This window comes from Arachis ipaensis, chromosome B8, assembly GCF_059453495.1.
Source record: "Arachis ipaensis isolate K30076 ecotype BB chromosome B8, ASM5945349v1, whole genome shotgun sequence".
NCBI classification, from domain to species: Eukaryota; Viridiplantae; Streptophyta; class Magnoliopsida; order Fabales; family Fabaceae; genus Arachis; species Arachis ipaensis.
The window spans coordinates 138,092,532-138,110,183 of record NC_142443.1 but is presented as its reverse complement, the minus strand read 5'-3'; the positions used below and the strand labels follow the sequence as shown (position 1 = coordinate 138,110,183).

General features: G+C 28.5%; 1 protein-coding gene and 1 long non-coding RNA gene across 7 annotated transcripts; one reads left to right on the top strand and one right to left on the bottom strand.

Moving 5' to 3' along the window:
* Window positions 1–8,919: 8,919 nt before the first annotated feature.
* LOC107612546 (uncharacterized) lies at window positions 8,920–11,762 on the top strand. Of its 6 annotated transcripts, none has more exons than XR_015895957.1 (5): window positions 8,920–9,122; window positions 9,926–10,073; window positions 10,221–10,340; window positions 10,422–11,351; window positions 11,437–11,762. It is a non-coding gene; the product is annotated as an uncharacterized LOC107612546 (long non-coding RNA). The 6 variants fall into 6 exon arrangements; XR_015895954.1 differs by having other exon boundaries at window positions 9,199–10,073; XR_015895958.1 differs by having other exon boundaries at window positions 8,920–9,126.
* A 347-nt stretch (window positions 11,763–12,109) lies between these two features.
* On the bottom strand, window positions 12,110–16,074 carry LOC148550018 (uncharacterized). The gene is made up of 4 exons (XM_088497310.1): window positions 15,711–16,074; window positions 13,661–14,685; window positions 13,297–13,398; window positions 12,110–12,489 (listed from the first exon to the last, which is right to left on the bottom strand). The coding sequence occupies exons 1-4, from the start codon at window positions 15,882–15,884 to the stop codon at window positions 12,462–12,464; spliced, it is 1,329 nt and encodes a 442-aa protein (XP_088353436.1). The 5' UTR covers window positions 15,885–16,074; the 3' UTR covers window positions 12,110–12,461.
* Window positions 16,075–17,652: the final 1,578 nt, after the last annotated feature.

Below are 17,652 nucleotides of genomic sequence, written 5' to 3'. Positions count from 1 at the left end.
TCACCTCTGCAATTATGTTTGAGTTCAACTTGGCATATTCTTAAGAAATGTGCAATTATGTTTGAGCTCAGCTTGGCATAATCTTGAGAAATGATAGTTCTGGTGCATGGTGACTACCATTGTACTGCCCTATAACCCAACAAAATTTTCTTTTAATAAGACTAACCATGATAAGTCAATCGCCACTTGTTCTATATTGTATACACTTTGCATAAAATATAGTTGGCTCAGTCCAGTCGATGTTAGGCTCCGGTAAATCAACATCAATTCTTCAAACTCAACATATAACTTGATAACCGACACTTGTGCTCGTATTTGCTAATAGATCGAAAACATTCCGTACATATTTGCTTCGTCAGCTATGCACATACATTATTTAAAACTAAAGGAAATCACTAAATACTAACACATGCTGTCTGTAAAGAATATTTGTGACTCTTCTTAATATTTGGTTATCAACACATTTACAAAATATACTCTTAAACTTCTCATATGTTATTGCAAAAAGAATAACATCACAAGAATTTTTACATATAAAAATCATACATGTTTAAAAAAAAATCTGACCATTATAATATATATATTTTTAAACTAACACCTCTTTCCATTTTTATACGTGTACACTCACACTCTAAAAGAAAAACACTCCCACTCACACTCAACCAAACATATCCGTTTTTCTTTTTATAATACCCCATTTATATTTTCATAATAAGAGAAATACAATACGTTCCCTATGTAATATCAATATGCCTCATTGTATCGACAATACGCTCTCCGTATATTATATATTTAATATTATAATAACTCAATGCGGGCCGTAGTATTACTACAAATAAATTTTTTTAAAAAAAATCTGCTGCTACAATTCGCCTCCTGTGAATTGTCTCCAGCCTTGAAAATTTTAAAAAACACAATAAAATTTAATAACCGAGTGTTACACTAAACTTTGATCCATATAAAAAAAATCAGTTAAAATAATTTTATAAAAAAGTTTGATAAGGTTAAAATATTTTATTTTTTAATGCAAAAGATTATTTTCATTTATATTATTGCATTCTTTTGGTGCATTGCACAAGTTTAAATCTAATAATCTTTGACTACAACATTCTCTTGCAAGTAGAATCATATATAAGCTGCCACAGATTTCTTGGTCTTCAGAAGACATGCACTTTGCAAAAACCAGCATGGTATCTTGACAAAGACAAATTACCTTCCTTCACATCAACATTAATCTCATGCCACGTGTGCTTTAGTTTCGATAATGCCTACTACATTGCCCACATGGCTAAAGGCGCATGTAACACATAGATCTGTATCTATTGTTAGTGTTCCATGCTTTAGGAATTTGGAAAGCATAACTGTTGATTCAACCGAAGAATCAACTTTCATTAACTATTTCAAAAATAAAAAATGATAAAACACAGAAAACTTTATTTTGAGTTTTTTTATTGAGTAATATCTGAATCAGTTTCTAAAAAGTATTTAGCCAAGACATTTTAATTTTCAATAAATTTTAATTACCAAATCAGTCTTCAAACCTTATTATTTGTTTATGGAGAGATTGATTTTAGAAATTTAAAAGCTTTTAAAAACTGTTGTGTCTTTATTAAATAATGATAGGATAAATTTGTCTAATTCTTTATCAAAATTTGATGTAAAAATTTATTCGTCTAAGAAAATAAAAAGTTAGAGACTAATTTGGTTAAAATTTATTGAGAACTAAAATGTCTGAAATAACCTTCTGATTCTGTCATTCTGTGAGTAATAAGGTACTTTACCCAAGTCCATCCTTGGACCATGCAGCTTCATATGTTGTTAATCTAACAAACCTACTTCACAAGTTACACCAATGGAAATAAAGCATGCAAATAAGGCATAGCTGTGTTATGAAGATTATAGCCATTTATTTCAAACCATGGATCATTGACTCCAATATCATGAGGAACAGCACCAAGAACCTTTCTGTGAACCATTCAGCCAACAACTAGAGTTTGCCTTTTTTTCAGGGTCATGCATCATTATGGCCGCAGCAAAGTCTCTTTGGACACTGAGTTCAAGTTTGGAAAAAGCATGACCAGTGCAAAAGATGAGTAAAAATGAACATCAAAGGTATTCCACATTGGATACTCGATGCCTTCAAGATAAAGAAATTGACTTTGATGCAGTTGGAGTGGGTGCAGATCTAAATCTTTCAATAATGTTAATAGCATTATCACTCTGGGGCGATAAATTTGGACTCTCTAAATCATATATGAACCCATACCCTCTTGATTTCATTACAAAACATATTTAATTTGTTTAAACACAATTGATTGAGTTCCAAATTTGAAATTGGGAAAAGCATGATCTTTAAGCCAATGATACCAGTAGAAACCAGATTTTATCAATCTCAAATCAACCTTAACAAACCGAGAAATTATGTATCTTCCTAATAGTTTCTCTTAAGTATATTTCTTAACACTAAATGAAAAAAAAATCACTATTTAACATTTCAAGAAGTTGAAAGCATCTATTTTTTACTTCATTATAGGATTTTGGAATATCCAAGATGCTATATCATTCATTACAAGACAGAAATAATACCAAATTGAAGAATGAAGTTACACACCGGGAAAGATGAACAAATCTCAGCCATAGCAATCTCAACAAACCAAGTGAAGAAAGAAACCACCACCCATCCCCATACAAGAGATGCAGGCCCTGCATATTGAAGGCTGGAACCATATAGAGGAGTGATTCCTGTGAATAGGGTCATTGTTGAAAATACTTAACAATAATTAGTGTCAAATACTTTGTCTATAATCTAATGAGTGTTCAAACTCTTCTTGTATTAACTCTCAACTCTTTTTTAAAAAATAATCATAAAAGTATAAAATTACATAGAAATATTTTATAACTAATTTTTATGGATAAAATACTTTTAAAAAAATTTTACATATCTGTTTAATTAATATATTTTAAACTAATTCGGACTCTCTAAATCATATATGAACCCATCCAGCGAAAATTTTCTTTCCTCTAAGCTAGCTGAACTATGCACTGGACCTGAACCATCTGCAAAACAGAGAATGATGTAACAAATTGATGACAAAGACAGTCATAACTCATAGCACATAATCATACAGAGTCTGAAAAGTTTAAAGCAAACAAACATGGCTTAATTAGCTAATATATAAAACCCATGTTTTAGAGAAATACCTGTCCAAATTGTGAATCCAGAATTGAGATAGTAAAGCTCATTTAGAAGGGTTGTAAGTCACCAAAAACATAAATTCAGAAGGGTTGTAGGGTACCTGCACAACTCGGAATGCTTCAGAATTTTTAAAGTACAAGAAGAAAGTTAATAAAGAACTGAGCATTACCACTAAGGAAGTCTTTTTTGTGTTGAAGGATTGGTCTTTGCCAGTCTTCAATCTGAGCCTCCCATTGCCGGTGCCCTATGTCACCAATTCATAGAAGCTTTAGTAAGTTATTCATGAAATCTATTAGGCTATTAGCAATTATACCTATGGTGCATGCTTTGGGAAATCATCTAAATTTTGACATCAAAGAAAGAACAGAAAAGAAAAGAGAAAATTTTATCCGTAGTCTGGCTCTTTAAAAATATATCTATAGATATAATTCTCAATATTGAGTTTCGAATCCCAACTATACAAATACAAAATTTAATGTATCTCATCAGAGAGTATTACTGATAATAGCATCGTGCGCAATCTTTGCAGCTGCATCGCCATTAGTACCATAGAATTTAGTGTAACACCTGTTAAGTTTCTTTACAAGATACATCATTTTTAAGAGTTCAAAAGGGGTAATTGTTTAGGCTTCCAATATTATGAAACAGTGATGCTTGACAGGACTTGAAGTCTTCAACATTGTAATTGTCATAATTGACAAGAAATTATTTATGATACCCAAATAAAAGAAAATCCAAGTGCTTGTCTTATATAATGCTTAGAAGCTAGAACAAAATAATTAGCTTTATCCAGGAGAAGAAAACATGATGGAACCAATAACTTGATATAACAAAACAATGAATAAATATTTTTCAAGTTTAAATGAAATATTGTGAAAAATTATAACTTTATCATTCACCCTAGCATGACAAAATATGTGTCTTGAATGTTAGAATAAAAAGCAATCAAATGGGAGATTTTCACAAAGAAGGTGAACAAGTTACAATTTTCTTACATCTTTGAATTAGAATGATCGCCAGTAAACTCAGAAAGTCCTCCAACAGAAATCTGAATGCATATATCAAGGCTGCGTTTGTTTCTAAGAACAAGACACTGAGAACAAGACATAAAGGACAGAGACACACAATTTTGTGTTCTTGTATTCTATTTGGTAATAAACTAAAATAAATTCAGAAAATCTAATTTATTCACATTTTTTTTCATTCAAAAAATTTGAGATGAAAAATATTGTAATAAAAAATATAATTATGAAAAATTAACAAGAATAATAAAAGAAAAAATAAAAAATAAGTTGTGTCATCCAACACAGATCTGAATGCATACATCAATTGTTTGCATTAAGCACTCCAAGGGCCAAGAATAGGATAAAACATTAAAACACCAACAGTGTAATAGTAAATAGTCCAAAAAAAAGTTTCACTTACAGTCCATGTGAAAAGCAAGGTGACATCTGCTGTTGTTTTTCCAAAATTATTTAACTGCATAAATAACATTCGTTGCTTATTAGGAGCAACATATGTATCGAATTCTAAGTAAAAAAGAAATTGAAGTGACTCTTGCCTACCACAAAAGTAAAAACTGATGATGTAATGCAGCAACAAAATAGTTTCAAGTGTAAATTAAATTAAACTCTCGTAGCTAAATTAGTTTATTGGAATCATAACAAGAATAATGCACTAAAATTAAAGCGCCAAGTCGAAGAATAAAGGTTCTACCATGAAACAAAGAGGTGAAGCAAGGAGTTGAGAAAAATACCTATGGCAAACGTTCTCCAAGGAAAAATGGCATAAAAAGATTAATGGGAATTCAAAAGAGAAAGAATGGCTTGAACACTACTCAAGCACGAGAACAAAAAAATAGATAAAATAAGACAATAATGTAGGACAAGTAAAAAACTGGCATATTTAATGAACAATTTCAATAAAGAATTCAATGATGTTGACGATGAATATGAAAATAACTGATCTCTTCAAGGAGTAGATAAACTCTTAATAAGATTCAAACAAGTATTGTGAATCATATTTACTGTGATCAAATAAAACAACTTACATAGAAATTTATTCAATAATTATATATAGAAAGTGTACACACTATATAACATAGAAAGATATCATGGAAAATATATAACTTAAATTGAAGTATATTCTATGAATTTGCCTTTTCTTTTCTCCTTTTGTTGAATGAAAATAATTTTCTTCTATGAACAACAGATCATTTTATTACATCTTGTCTTCATTTTCTTATTTAAGGTTATCATGGTAAATATGATTTTCACTATAAATAAGAACAACAAAAGTGTTGTTACAAAAGTCACTTATTCTCGTTCATACAAAAAAGGCAATAATAACATTAATAAAACAAAATTTTATTACTGGCATCATATAAATACAACACAGCAAGTTAATTGGAGTAATTGTGTAAATACTTAATAAGCTAATTAGTATCAAATACTTTGTCTATAATCTAATTAGTGTCAAGCTCTTCTTATACTAACTCTCAACTTCAATGATAACCAAATTAAATATAAAAAAGAAGTAATCAATAATAAAAGTATAAAATTACATAAAAATATTTTATAATTAATTTTTATGGATGAAATACTTTAAAAAAATTTCTACATTTGTTTAATTAATATATTTGAAACTAATAATCTTTTAAAAGATACATTATTTATACCAAAAGTCTCTTCGACATGACCATTAAGACTTTCGATAAAATCTAGTTCACCGTCCCCTTCAGCATTTCCATCAAGGTCGGAGAACTAGAAAATCAAATATTAATGATAAAAATGTTATGAATCACAATTACATCTATAATGATTGCATTTTCCTACATCATTATTTTTTCAAACCTATCTTCCAGTCATTGTTCATTTACAAGACTAGCTAACAACTAACTCGAACTAGATATGTGCAACCTAAATAAAAATCTTTAAACCATTTACATGTTTTTCCTCCTTTAAGCAAATCCTCCTCCATCCATTAAAAACCTCGAAATAGGGCTCAATTTCTATATTGAAAAACAATTAAAATAGTGTAACTATCATGGATAATAACTTAAGAGTTTAAAATAGTCAATTAAATATTTTTTATATTAGTAGAAATTGAATTAGACTAACTAATTGAGAGTAAAGAAATAACTTATGATGATCAAATTATATAAAAATGCTTTTTCTTAGTTTTTTTTTTTAGCCAATTCTTTTTTATGTAAAAAATGTTTCTGAGAATTACTGGCAATTTGACTAGAAATTTTTGTTTTTATATAATATTCTGAAATTCTTTTACAGTGTAAACCTTCTTTTTGGTACCCTCTAAAAAATAATCTACCAAAATATGATTTTTGAAATAACTATTAACAAATTTTATACTAAAATTTTTTAAATAAAAACATAAACTATTTAATTAGTAACGATATTTGACCATACCTCATATAAATTAAACATGAAAGAATCATCGAAACCATTAACACTCTACAAGATAAGATTTATTTGACTGAATCAGAAGTAAAGAATACTTGGACTACAAGCAATACCGTTTAAAATGAGCTGAATTTAATGACTTGACCCATTTAATTATTTCAAATGAGTGTGAGTGTGAGTGTGTATAAGTTTTTTATTGTAAAAATAAGTCTATAAAAATAAGATGTTTAATGGATTTGGTTAATATATGAATTAAATAGATTATCCTACAAAATAAATAAATTGGTCCATTTAACTTGTTTAACTTTTTTTTTTAATCATTCTCGTTTAATTTATTTTTAATGCTTTTGATAATTTTTTTAATAACCTAACTTAAATATGTCAAATTTTAATCAAAATATCTCAAATATTTAACCCAAAGTTGATAAGTATCCAAAAATTTATTATTTTATTTGTTTTTTTAGTTAAAAATTGTCTATTAAAAAAAAAAAAAAAAATAAAAAGACCTTTTAACTCGACAAATTTTTTTTAAGCAGGCCAATTTCTATTTTAAAGACCTATATATATAATTAGCTTCCATTGAACAATCTATTTGACATCTTTAGTCCAAACTCTTATATTAATAATCAATTCTTTTTAACAACAATCAGAGCAGAGTACAAGATAATTAATAATAACAGTAAAAAGTTACCAAAATATTTTAGAGTAAATATTCAATTTATTCTCCAAAATTTTTTAAAATAAAATTTTATAGTGAATTAAAGTATCTAATTTAAAATTCGTTAGAAGATTAATTTAAATGTTTATTAAAAAATAAATAATTTCTATTTCACAAGTTCTTTTTGTATGTTCGTTTAATTAGTGCGTTTTAAACTAATGATTATTAAGTCGATTAATATAGATGATTTTTTTATTTGAGCAGTATTTTTTTCTATTTAGCAAATTCATCCTCACAAAAATGGTCTCATCAATTAAAACTCAAATTATGGAGCTATTCCTGTATAAAAAAAAGTTTAAATAGTATAATTAGGATACATAATATAATTTAAACTTTAAAAAAATTAAAATAACTAATTAAATATTTTTATAATTAGTAGGGACTAACTAAACAATTAAGGGAAGGGTGGCGAACGAGTATGGGATTTTTTTTAAATAAATAATTTAATTATTTTTTTTATTAAAATAAGTAATTTATAGTATATTTATTATTTTACATTACATGATTTATTTAATTTATCGTATTTATTTTTATTATGTAACTTGAATACATAAAAGTTTTTTTTTTAAATTTAAATAATCTAATTCATTCTATAATTTAATTTAAAATTTTATATGTACTCTTTTTGAGTATTAATTTTTTAAACATAATTTTTGTTTTAATTTCTTTCACTAAACTTTCTAAGTACTAATTGATATTATTTGAATCGTAATTTGTTTTATAATAATACATATGTTTTTCAAATTTTAAATATCTTGTTTGTAAAAATTTGGAAAGATAGGAGACTCGAATTTTAAATATCTTGTTTGTAAAAATTTGAAAAGATAGGAGACTCGAATCCGCAACCTCTTAATTGAGTATGGGGAGTCTATGTCATTTAAGCTATTACTCATTGGCTCAAAATTTGGAAAGATAGGAGACTCAAACTCACCTCTTAATTGAGTATGGGGAGTCTATACCATTTGAACTATTACTCATTGGCCAAACTCATTTTATTTATACTATAAATGAGATAAATCATATTATGAAAATTGATAAATATATTATAAAATATATAATTCGGTAAATAAAATAGTTAAATTATTTAATTGAAAAAAATACCAAGTATTGGTTATAACGTTATGTCATAAATATTTTTTTTATTTTTCTTTTTAAGTTTCATGTGATGTAGCTTCACTTGGATAAATAGTTTAATTAAATTTTTTTAAAAAAATAATTAAATAATAAATATTTATATTAAAAATTACTTATAAATAAGTTATTTTGTATTTGATTTTTTAGTTATGAAAATATTTATTTTAAAAAAATGTGATATAAAATTTTTTATTACGAAATAAGTCATTTTTTTAATTTTTCTACAAATACTTAAATAAATTTTTAAAAATTACACTTAAACATTATAGTTTAAATGATATAGTTTTTCCATATTCACCTAAGAAGTTGTGGGTTCGAATTTTTCTATTTTTTGGTAAAAAAAAAAAAGCATTGATATTTTTATATATCAAATAATTTTTTTAGTCACAAAAAAAAAAATCTTTTTCTTTTTGGTTTTTCAATCCAATAAGGAATATTATCGTATCGCAAAATATGTAGCAGTGCTTTATTGGAGTCGGTTTCAAAAACAGCCGCTCATTGGAGAGAAGCCGCTATTTGCTCTTTCTTTCCCTCATCCATCACCGTCTCTGCACCTCCCCAAAGTTTCTACGCTCTGCTAGCTCCTCTGCTTCTTCTGCTCCCTCTGCTCTGCCAGATCAGCGTAGCGACACGAGCATTCTCCACCATGCCCGCCGCAAGTTCTTCTTCTCCTTCTTCCTTTATTTCTTTATTTGGATTGTGGTTTATTTTTCTTCTTTTTTTTCTGCTAGGTTTTCACCTGTTTACAAAGGGGCTCTTCTGTCCTTCTGCTTTGCACCTTCACTTCTGGTTTTCTCTTCATGGTTTTTTTTTTGGTTCTGATTTTTTGCTCACTCTGCTCTTAGTTTTTTCTACTAATTAAATTGATTGTTTTGATTTATGGAAAAAGAAGAGAAAGCTCAATAGAGAATCTTTTTAGTATATTCCATTCAATATCAGAATATCTAAACCAAGTTGTAAATTGCAGTGTGACAATAATTTTTATAAATATTTCTATAAATTTGTCATAATCAAGTGATAATACCCTTTGAGTTTGGAAATGGGAGCTTAGAAGATAGGTCATGAATCTAGGTCGATATTGAGACTATTACGCCTACTCATGTTTTTAATGTTGATGATTTCACTAGTGCATTTAATTTGAAGTGGTTTGAGGCTAACAAAACAGAATCTATTGGTGTTGATGTTGTTGGTGTGCTAACATTGGCAAATGCTTGCAAGGACCATAGCCTCCCCATGTGAATTATGCCTTTAGTGACAATTTTAAACATAAACCAAATTCTAATGATTCTTTCTACTCTAAAACCCAAGTCAAGGCCAGTTCCAAAAAGTAAAGTATACAATCTTGGTTAGATGATTAGATGTCCGATGTATTTGGTGCATCAGGACTTGATTGATTTTTATAATCAGTATATATTGTGAGTGAATTTGTCTTTGACCCTTTTAAAATTTTTGTGTTAGGTTGAAGAGCTTCTAAAGGATTATGATTTATGAAAATGTATGAACCCTCAAAATTTAATTTCCAATATCCTCTGAACTTAGCAATTCACACAACTTTATCACTAAGATGACAAGATCAGATAAAGTGGCTAAAGTATCATTATATCTTGTAAGATATTTTATGGTCATTTTATTGCTTTTTTATTTATTATTATTTTTTATGTTGACTCATATTATGCTTGTGATTGTAAATAGGTTCCATACATCCCAACTAAAAATCTGATATATTTGTATTGCTTGAATATTCATCCAACAGGCCTATCAAAACAAAGAGGGTCACTAGAGTTGAGTTGAACAAGAGACTCAGGCACAAAGAACAACAGAAAAAAGAAGCAGAAGCTAAGAAGTTGGAGGACTTGTCGAAAGAAATTGACAGGTAGTATGAATTGATCTTTTTCTATGTTTTCAAACACGACAAAGCGTGATATTTGAGCTGTGTTGATTCTTCTGGTTACAGCATACCTGAAATTACGGAGGAAATCAAGCAAGAAGATGAGGAAAAGCAGAAGAATATGCTAAGATAGGTTAAAGGCACGGCCACCACGCTTAGGAAAGCACAAGTAAGTAGGCTTTCTATTTATTTTAATTTGCCATCAAAATCTTAGTTATTCGAATGAGAGAACATGCTAAGAGTACTTCAGTGGTTTTGACCTAACACATATTATTCCATACACAATTCTTTGTGAGTGTATATTTATCACAATTCGTTAATAAGTTTGAGCCTGCTCCCCTTCAAGTTCTCCTAGTCGACGGAATAAATGGATCCATCCAGAAGCTTAAGGTAAGCTTGTAAAAATTCTCTTGCTTACCTTTTGTTATCTGTTTTCTGAGTTTTTAAAACATCCAAGTAACTTTTCAATTTCCATGACATATATGTTGGGTTGTTGTACCCTTATAAAGGATCGATATAAAAGTTTAGAGAAGAGAGGATTGATTGTTCCAACATCCAAAACATGCAAGAGGAAGTAGTTTACTGCTCTAACATTATATGAAACATGTCATCATCAAATCATTTTTGCATATAGTTCATACATCTATATTTTAACCGTTTGATATGACACATTTAAAATTTGTATGACATTGTGTTTGTGGCTTTGGCAGGAAGTAGAGTCCTCTTGATTGTTGGTTCCATAACCAAGCATTGACGCCAGAGATGAAAGACCAATACAATTTTATCTAAATCAAGATTTTGTTTTCTTGTGTTTGTTTCATTTATACTCCTAGCTAGTCACAGTTAATGTGTTTCCATATCAATCTGTAATCCGATATTTTTACATATATTTGTAACCATATTTATAATTTCTCAGAGCTTGAATGAACTTTTTTTTTTTTTTGCAACAGTGTTCAGTGAGCATTACACACTCCTTTGTGCAATTTAGAAACAAAGGTAAACAAACTTCTCCTTTTATATCTACTTAATTTCATTCTAAGACTAATTTGACATTTTCCATCTTCTCCTTTTTCTTTGGCAGATCAATATCAGCATGAAATATCTCCTTAACTCTTCACTTTTTGCATTCAATCTCAGCTGCCTATCCGCTAGGGAAGACCATTATCAAAATGACAAAATACGCATTTTACTTCTGGCATTTTGGTTCGGAGATATCATTGTCTTGAACTCTTGATTTGTTATTAATTTACTCTTGTGATATTTTAGCCATCTTTAGGTTGCTTTATTTTTGGGTTTGTTTGGATGTAGAAGCAATTGAGCAGCTTTGTAAGACCAACATTTTTTTAATTTAATTGTGAAAATTGTGGGGGTTATATATATATATATATATATATATAATTTGGTAAATATGATTTTCATGATAAATAAGAACAATAAAAGTGTTATTACAAAAGTCACTTATTCTCGTTCATAAAAAAATAATAATAATATTAATAAAACAAAATTTTGTTACTGGCATCATGTAAATATAGCACACAACAAGTTAATTGGAGTAATTGTGTAAATACTTAACAAGCTAATTAGTATCAAATATTTTGTTTTTTTTTTTTTTTTTTTTTTTTTTTTTTTTTTTTGGTCATGAAATATTTTGTTTATAATCTAATTAGTGTCAAGTTCTTTTTATACTAACTCTCAACTTCAATGACAACCAAATAAAATATGAAAAAGAAGTAATCATTAATAAAAGTATAAAATTAACTAAAAATATTTTATAACTAATTTTTATGGATGAAATACTTTTAAAAAATTTTAATATATCTGTTTAATTAATACATTTAAAGCTAATAATTTTTTAAAAATACATCTTTTTTACCAAAAGTCCCTTCGGCGTAGCCATCAAGACTTTTGATAAAATCTAGTTCACCGTCCTCTTCGGCATTGCCATCAAGGCCAGAGAACTAGAAAATCAAATATTATTGATAAAAATGTTATGAATCACAATTACATCTATATTGATTTACAAAACTAGCTAACAATTAACTCGAACTAGATATGTTGCAACCATTTACATGTTCTTCCTCCTTTAAGCAAAGCCTCCTCCATCCATTAAAAACCTCGGAATATGGCACAATTTCTACATTGAAAAACAATTAAAATAGTGTAACTATCATGAATAATAACTTAAAAGAGTTTAAAATAGCCAATTAAATATTTTCTATATTAGTAGAAATTGAATTAGACTAACTAATTGAGAGTAAAGAAATGACTTACGATGATCAAATTACATCAAAAATACTTTTTCTTAGCTTTTTTCCTTTAGCCAAGTCTTTTTGATGTTTAAAATATTTCTGAGCATGACTGGCAATTTGACTAGAAGTTTTTGTCTTTACATAATATTCTGAAATTCTTTTCCAGTGTTTACCTTCTTCTTCGTACCCTCTAAGAAATAACCTACCAAAATATGATTTTTGAAATAACTATTAACAAATTTTATACTAAAAATTTTTAAACAAAAATATAAACTATTTAATTAGTAACAATATTTTTAGATATCAAACAATTTTTTTTTCTTTTTTGGTTTTCAGTCCAACCAAAAACCTTATTATGCCAACCACGATCAAAACAAAAATAAATTTAACAATCAACAAAAATTACTTTAGAACTCGCTCAAATTGCTAGTTATTGATACACAAAAACATTGAAGTATGAAACCTTTAATTAACAAGAAAGCAATGAATCAATCTTACAAAAAAGAAGTGCTACTTATATATTGTAGACAACATACAATCATCACAAGTTAGAGATATATCTAAATCAAGAGAAGTGCTTCTATATGTTGATACTAGTTGCTTCACTTTTTTTTTATTCAACTAGATAATAAATAAATAAATAAATAAATAAATAAATAAGAGGCAAAAAGAAGTAATATAATCATAAATACCTATGTTCATCTAGGGTCCAATGACATCCTGAATTCGTTGGTGCGGCCTCCTCCTCTGCAGTTGGCACGACCTCCTCCTCTGCAGCCGGCAGTACCTCCTCCCTGCCATGATAATAAACAAAATATGATAATCAATGAATTTCATGTAAACAAAAATATTTATATATTTGATCATCTCCATTTTAAAATATTTTATTTATTTCAAAAACAAATCAAAGGAAAAAAAAGGTTCATTGTTTATTAGGTTTGTTCATAAAACTTATAAGAAAAAGGAAATATAGAATAAGTAAACCAAAAGAAAGAAAGAATACGAGAAATAAACCTTGCGAAATAAGAAGAGAATGAAAATATTGAGATTACCGACCTGTTATGATGATCAGTCGAATAAGGCGGTAATGGTGGTGGATTGATGATGGGGATGGAGAGAGGGTTGTATTCCATCATGATGGTCATGTTATCAGATGCATTGAGAGGAGTGTTTGTAGGATAACCGTTATGGATGGCACTGATGTCGTTTATCAGCTTCTGAAAGCGTTCTTGCAGCTGTGCCGGGGTCCTGCCGGGGAGACGAGCAGCCACTGCCTCCCGGTGGTTTTGTAGAGCATCCTGAAAACAACTGGTAATAACAGACTCAAAAGCTTTGTTCTCCTCCCAAGTCCAGACCGGAGGTTGAGGTTGAAGTGGTTGATGACCACCGACATTGGGAATCAGCTCGAACATGTCCCTGGTATCCCACTCAGTCTGAGGCTGAGGCTGAGGCTGAGGCTGAGGCTGAGATGGGGGATAACCACATGTGTCAGCGAAAAACTCATCGGTCGCCGTCCTTACTATATCCGTCTCAGACTGAGGCCGAGGCTCAGAAAGAAGCCGAGGCCGAGACCGAGACCAAGGCTGAGAACGAGGCCCAGACCGAGGCTGAGACCCAGGCCAAGACCAAGGCTGAGGCTGAGGCTGAGGCGGTAGCTGAGGTGGTTGAGACGGTAGCTGAGGTGGTTGATTACCACACACATCAATGGCACATGACTGAGGCTGAGACTGATGTGGTTGATAACCAGATGATGGGCTTCCCCAAGAGTGCTCTGTTCTCTTCATAGCTTCCGGGAAACCATCATCAATAACCGGCTGAGGTGGTTGATTAACACTCACGTCCATGGCACACGGCTGGGGCTGGGGATCACCTACATTGTTTTCGTCCCCATTCCAGACGGGCTCAGGCAGAGGCGGAGACTCAAACTGAAACTGCGGTGGTTCATCGGCATAAAAGTCTATCATATCACACGGGTCACTGATATCCCACGGATTCATCATTGCGGAATCTGATTGCTCGTCACTCATTCTTCTTCTTCTTCTTTCTTGGTTTCCTATTTCTTCTTCTTCTTTCTTGGTTTCCTATTTTTAGATATAGTATTTATTTATGTAAGCTTCACTTTTTAACATAGAGAGTGTGAATTTAATTTTATAGAGAAGTCTAGGGCCAGCAGTTTATGGAAAAATTAAATGGATTTTTTATCTTTTTGTATTATGTAAATTTAGATAATTTTTAATTAAAACAAAAGACTCTCAAAAACAAAAGGCATTAAATATTGATTTAAATTATTTTTTTTTAGATAAACGGAATTCAAGCTCAAAGAGAAGAAATTACATAATTATAACTAATCGGGAGAGTATATTTAGCTCATTTAGATTACATAATATTTTCTTTTCTTGATACTCTGTTTTGCTCCTCATACAATATACTTTGATTACAAATTATCTATTTAAATAAAAATAAAAAATAAAAAAAAGACTCTATTTAAATTTTATGTTTTCAATGCAAAATTCATCTAAATTAACAATAACAAATTATTGTTATTGTAACTAATCGGAATAGTAAATTTGACTCATTTAGATTACATAATATTTTCTTTTTTTGATACTCTGTTTCACTTCTTATACAACATACTTTAATTACAATTTATCTATTTAAATAAAAATAACAAATAAAAGAGTTGATTCTATTTAAATATTATGTTTTCAATGCAAAATTTTTCTAAATTAATATCAACAAGAAACCAATTTGATCATTGCTACTTTTGATTTAATTAAGTAAAGATCAACCAAGAAACTATTATGGATAAAAATAAATAATTATAGGAATACTATAGAGCACAGATGAGGTGCCAATAGTTTGTGAAAGGAAGGGAAGGTTCTAGAGTCCTTTTTATTATATAATGTAATGAATGAAACAGAGAAGACAATTTGTGCTTAGTGCTTAGTATTAGCGAAATGATGTTCACAACAGAGTCAAAGTAATCCAAGGTAAATATTTCAGCTCATTCTTCCTTTGCTTGTGTTGTTATGGTACAAGTACAGGGAGATTCTTCTAATTTTGCATTAGTCATAGAAAGTTCCAGCAATGGAAACAAGAACCTTACCTTACACCTTTCTGCTTGTAAAAGTTTATCAGCTACAAACTCGGGGCTCCCGAAGTCTCCAAGATTTGCAAGACAAACTGGGTTCTGGAAAAGTCGTGAGAAGAAGAGTAAGATGGAGCTTCCTCTTAGTAAAAAATGTTGAGAAATGCAGGATGTGGTTATTGTGAGGTTCATTGTGAAGAATGAAGTTAGCAGAATTGAAAGAGGGGATTGAGAAGAAGGTTCTGGAAGAAGAGTGTTGTGAATGGTGGAGAAGAGTGAAGCAAGTTTTCAAAGCCATTGGAATTGAATTGCAAAGTCTAATGTGTTGGGTTTCATTCGTCACAGGGACATGACAACGTTAAGCGCGTTAATTGTAAAAATTGAACTCATTTGTTACCGTTATTTTTATTTTTATTAGTAGTTTCAATAAATGCCATGTTTGAGGTTTGAAAACCAAACCGTAGAATTAAATGTTCAAAAGATTTAAAAAGATATATATTTTGTGGTTTATTATTTTATATAATAAAATAATATATTAATATATAAAAGATATATATATTTTTTAAAAAGATTAAATCTTTTGTAGTTTATTATTTTAAACTGATGAACTATTAAAATACTATATCAGTTTGACTAGTTAGTCAATTTTTTATTTTTAATTAATTTTTTGTCAAACGATTTATATTAAACCAAACTAATTTGATGACAATTTTTAATTAATTGGGTGGAACGAATTAATTTCAGTCTGATTTTCTCTGGACTCATTCTTGCTTTTAAGTAACTTTTTCGTCTTCTTAACTAGCTTCTTGCTTGGATTTTTTTTTTAAATACAACATTTATATAAGTGAATACATTTATATAAAGTTCACTTGTTAGCTAGAGTATGTTAGTTAGATTAGATTATGATTAAAAATAGAAAAGATTTTATTTCAAAAATTTCATATTTAAATTCATTTTAAGATTTTTTGTTTTCGTGTTATATGTAAATGTAGAAAGTTTTAAATACATCAAAAAGATTCTCATATATTCGATATAAAAAAAATTTAAATTTGTTTTCTAAAATATATAACTAGTGTTTTTTTTTTTGGTTTATTTTATTTGGCAAATGATCATATTATCCAATAATATAGTGTACAAAATAATTTTTATTTTTAAATTAAGTCTGATTAGTGAGATAAGATTTAAAATAATACTTTATTTTTATTCAAATTTAAATATGAATTCAGAATTGATTAACAACTCAATTTTTTTAATTTCAATAACAAAAAAAATTAATTTGGTGCAAAATATTTAATCTGAACATAAATTTCAGTCTGGTTGATTTTTATGATTTTCAACTAAGACTGAACATAAATCAATTGTCATATTTTAAGAACCAAAATTCAAGAGAAAGGAATAATATCTAATGTATAATTAGTCATAAGATAATATATTATATTATTACGTATAATATCTAATGTATATTTTTTTTACAAATTTAATATATAATTTATTTAGAGTTAATTTATTATAATTTTTTTTTTATAAATTTTGTAGAATATAAAAATAGTGATCTTATTTTTTATTATTATTTAAAAAATTATTCATAATTTTAAATTATGTAATTAACTTAATTAATAATATTTATTATTCCTTTTCTAATCGGAATAGTGTGTCCCTCTAAAATCATCTGCAATAATTTGGGATATCTACAGAATTGGGTGAGGTTTCAAGCTTTCTCAAGCCAAGTAGCCAACAATCTGATCCTCTTTTCCCTCCTTATACACATGCTTTAATTACAAGTTATCTATTTAGATAACAAATTCAAAAAAAAATATTGACCCGTTTAGTTTGATAGATTTAAAAAAAAAAATAGATAAAACTTTTATTTTAAATATCCATATATATTTGATATATAATTAGTTCATCCATTTAAATCTATAATAGATCTAAACGAACTGCATTAATAGACCAATTTGTT

Coding starts and splice junctions, on each gene's coding strand:
- LOC148550018 (XM_088497310.1), bottom strand. CDS start 15,884: ATGAACCTCACAATAACCACATCCTGCATTTCTCAACATTTTTTACTA. Junction 13,399..13,660: donor TCGACTGATCATCATAACAG/GTCGGTAATCTC, acceptor TTATCATGGCAG/GGAGGAGGTACTGCCGGCTG. Junction 12,490..13,296: donor TGGACCCTAGATGAACATAG/GTATTTATGATT, acceptor TTTTCAATGTAG/AAATTGTGCCATATTCCGAG.